Below are 2,665 nucleotides of genomic sequence, written 5' to 3'. Positions count from 1 at the left end.
GGCGGCGGGGGGCGGCACGGCGCGGCGACGCGTGAGCTCAAGGCTGTCACGAAGCGGGCGACGCAGCTGCTGCAGACTCAGACAGACCTCGACAAGGCTGCGGATGAGAGGTGGGCGGGGCGGGGCGAGGAAGGACCAGCGGGGGACCAGCGCGGGTCGATTTGCGCTGTTGGTGCTTTGTGCGGCGGTGGCCCGCTGCTGGGTTTACTTCTGGCGCCTTTGGGCATGCCTTCTCTTGTATTCGGCTGCTGATGCGTCCGACATCGGGGCTTGCTGCCTCTGTCCAGGTGGCGGGAGGCGCAGCACGCGCCCGGCGGCGGGCTGTGGGTGGGCGCGCTGCTGGAGGCCGTCGAGGTGGACGACTGGGGCAAGTTTAAGTTCGTCCTGGTGCGGGTGCGGGACCACTGCGGGCGGCAGAAGCTGCTGGTGCGGGGTAGCAACTACGCGAGCGAGGGCAAGCTGGTGGAGGCGCTGCACCGGCAGGTGTGGCGGGAAAAAGGAGGGGGGTGAACCGGGGGTATTATTGAGCACGGCTGGGCTTGTGCTCAGGTTGAGAGCGTCGAGCGCATGCGCCAAGCGTTGCCAACTGGTGCGCTTGTGCCGGGCAGGCCTGGATCCACTTGTGCTGTCATGGGTTAGGCCACGCGCGCCCGGCCGGTGCAAACGGCGCAACCTCGCGCAACCTCGCCTCGCTTCGCCGCGCCGCCCCATGCAGCTCATGTCGACGGCCGCGGCCAACGACGTGACGGCGGAGCCCCTAGAGGTCGTCGGCGGCGGCGTGATGGAGTGGCGCCGTGACCGCGACCGCCACCTGCACCTGCACTCAGCGTACGTCACGCCCGCCGGGCGCGGCCCCAACGGCCCCATGAGCACCGCCGAGGTGCTTAACCTGGCGGGCGTGCTGACTAAGCAGTCGCTGCCGATCCACTACAAGGTCTCGACCGACCACGGGAAGACCCTCTGAGGCGCCGCGGCGCCGCGCAGCCCCTGCGAACGGGGCGCGGCCAGGGCCTGCTGCAGCGGCCCATACGTGCCGTTTCTTTCCAGCGCGGCTGGGGGCCACCGAGGGGCCCCCTTGGCGGCATATTGGCGGCTTGAGGAAGGGCTCCCGGCGAGCTCGCACAGGGGCGAGCATCGTGACCCTGCCTATGGTTTGGTTGGGGCTTGCTCTCTGTCTGGCCAGCATCAGCCTTGACCCGGCCCCCTCGTCGCAGCAGCTGCGTTCTTTGCAAACCCAATAGCAGTTGGGGCTGCCGCTAGAGCCCTGCGCTGCGGCCGCATGCGGCCTGCATCGGCACATGTTGGCACGCGCTCGCAAGTCAGGAGCCTTTGCAGGCGGCACAGAATTTTGATCGCTGCAAAGGCGGTTTCTGGAGGGCCATGGGCGGCAGGCGCACTACGCCTTCCCATGCAGCCCCGCCAAGCCGTGACGGCGGCGCGAAAAAATCCTCAGTCCCACAAACGAAACCACGACGCATGCCCATGGCACCGTTGAGCGTGCGCTGCCTTCAGCAGCGCGCGGCGGCCTGGCCTGCACACGCCGTAAGATGCGCGCTTGCAACTGCGCGCCGCGTCGTGACCAACTTCCACGCCGCAGCGTTCCAAGCGAGCACACTCGGGCCGACGCGGGGGCCTCGAGCGCGAAGCGCTTGCGAGGCTGCAGCCCAGGTGTCCCTTCACTTCTCACACACCTTTCCTACAAAGGCTGCGCACCCCCCTTTCCCATCCCCGGCACACCCTGCGGGCTTCCTTGACCGGTGCCGCGTTGGCCCAGGCGGGCAGTTGATATTACACGCCACATGCCAGCTGGACGAGACCTTAGTGTTTCTGTTGGATGAGAGTGTGTGTATGTGTCACTGGATGAGGGTGTGAGTGTGAATGTGTGTGTGTGTTGATATGTGTGTGTGGGTGTGTGTCTGTGCGTCTGCGTCTGTGTGTGCGTGAAATTGATTGGCATTCCTATCGCGGCAGGTATGCCCTTATTGCTCATGCATTTGCGCCGCGTGCCCTGCTCAAGATGCCGGTTTCTCATGTAGGATTCTCTTTGTCGGCTGCGCATCGTAGTCGTGCCCCTCAACGCTGTTGCTGCTCAGTTTGCGCACCAGCGTTGCGGAGGGACGAGCCGGTCCCTTGCACTTCAGGACTCTTACAGCGCAATGCAGGTGTCGGGGCAAAGTCAATCCAACCTTGCACACGAGCCCAAATGGCGGCCTCCGCACGCACTGCAAACTTGGCCTGCAAGTCAACAACGTTTTACTGCGCCGCTGTGTGCTTTGGTTGGTGTGTGGCTGTCCCGCAACGCACGTTAGCGCCACCCTCGCCTACGATGGCGAGATCGCACGCACCCCTTGCTCCAAACGAGCAATTGTTGGTGTGGTAAGCATGCAAAAACTGTTACATGGAGCTTGCGCGGCTTGGGGTCTTGACTGGGTTTGACCGTGGTCAGCCAATCATTCTCGCCAGCAACTGGGGTTGGTTGCCAACTATACCAAGCTGATGGGCGGCATCGTTACGGTTCTAGTAGTTACGGCGCAGCGCGCGCTTAGGGCTCAGCGACCCAGGGCATACCCGAATTGGCCCCGCGGCGCCTGTAATTCGGCACGAAAATTCGGCGCGGCGACAGAACGCAAACGCACGCCCCTAAAAATACAGACGGGCGCCGGGC

The 2,665-nt window shown here is 64.6% G+C and overlaps 1 protein-coding gene across 1 annotated transcript; it reads left to right on the top strand.

The window, feature by feature from the left end:
- Positions 1–709: 709 nt before the first annotated feature.
- MNEG_16055 (hypothetical protein) lies at positions 710–964 on the top strand (the record flags this gene model as incomplete). Its single annotated transcript, XM_014035474.1, has 1 exon — positions 710–964. The coding sequence occupies one exon, from the start codon at positions 710–712 to the stop codon at positions 962–964; it is 255 nt and encodes an 84-aa protein (XP_013890928.1).
- Positions 965–2,665: the final 1,701 nt, after the last annotated feature.

Source organism: Monoraphidium neglectum (genome assembly GCF_000611645.1).
Source record: "Monoraphidium neglectum strain SAG 48.87 unplaced genomic scaffold scaffold05933, whole genome shotgun sequence".
In the NCBI taxonomy this organism is placed as follows: domain Eukaryota; kingdom Viridiplantae; phylum Chlorophyta; class Chlorophyceae; order Sphaeropleales; family Selenastraceae; genus Monoraphidium; species Monoraphidium neglectum.
The sequence above is the reverse complement of the archived record's forward strand: the minus strand, read 5'-3'. Positions and strand labels throughout refer to the sequence as shown.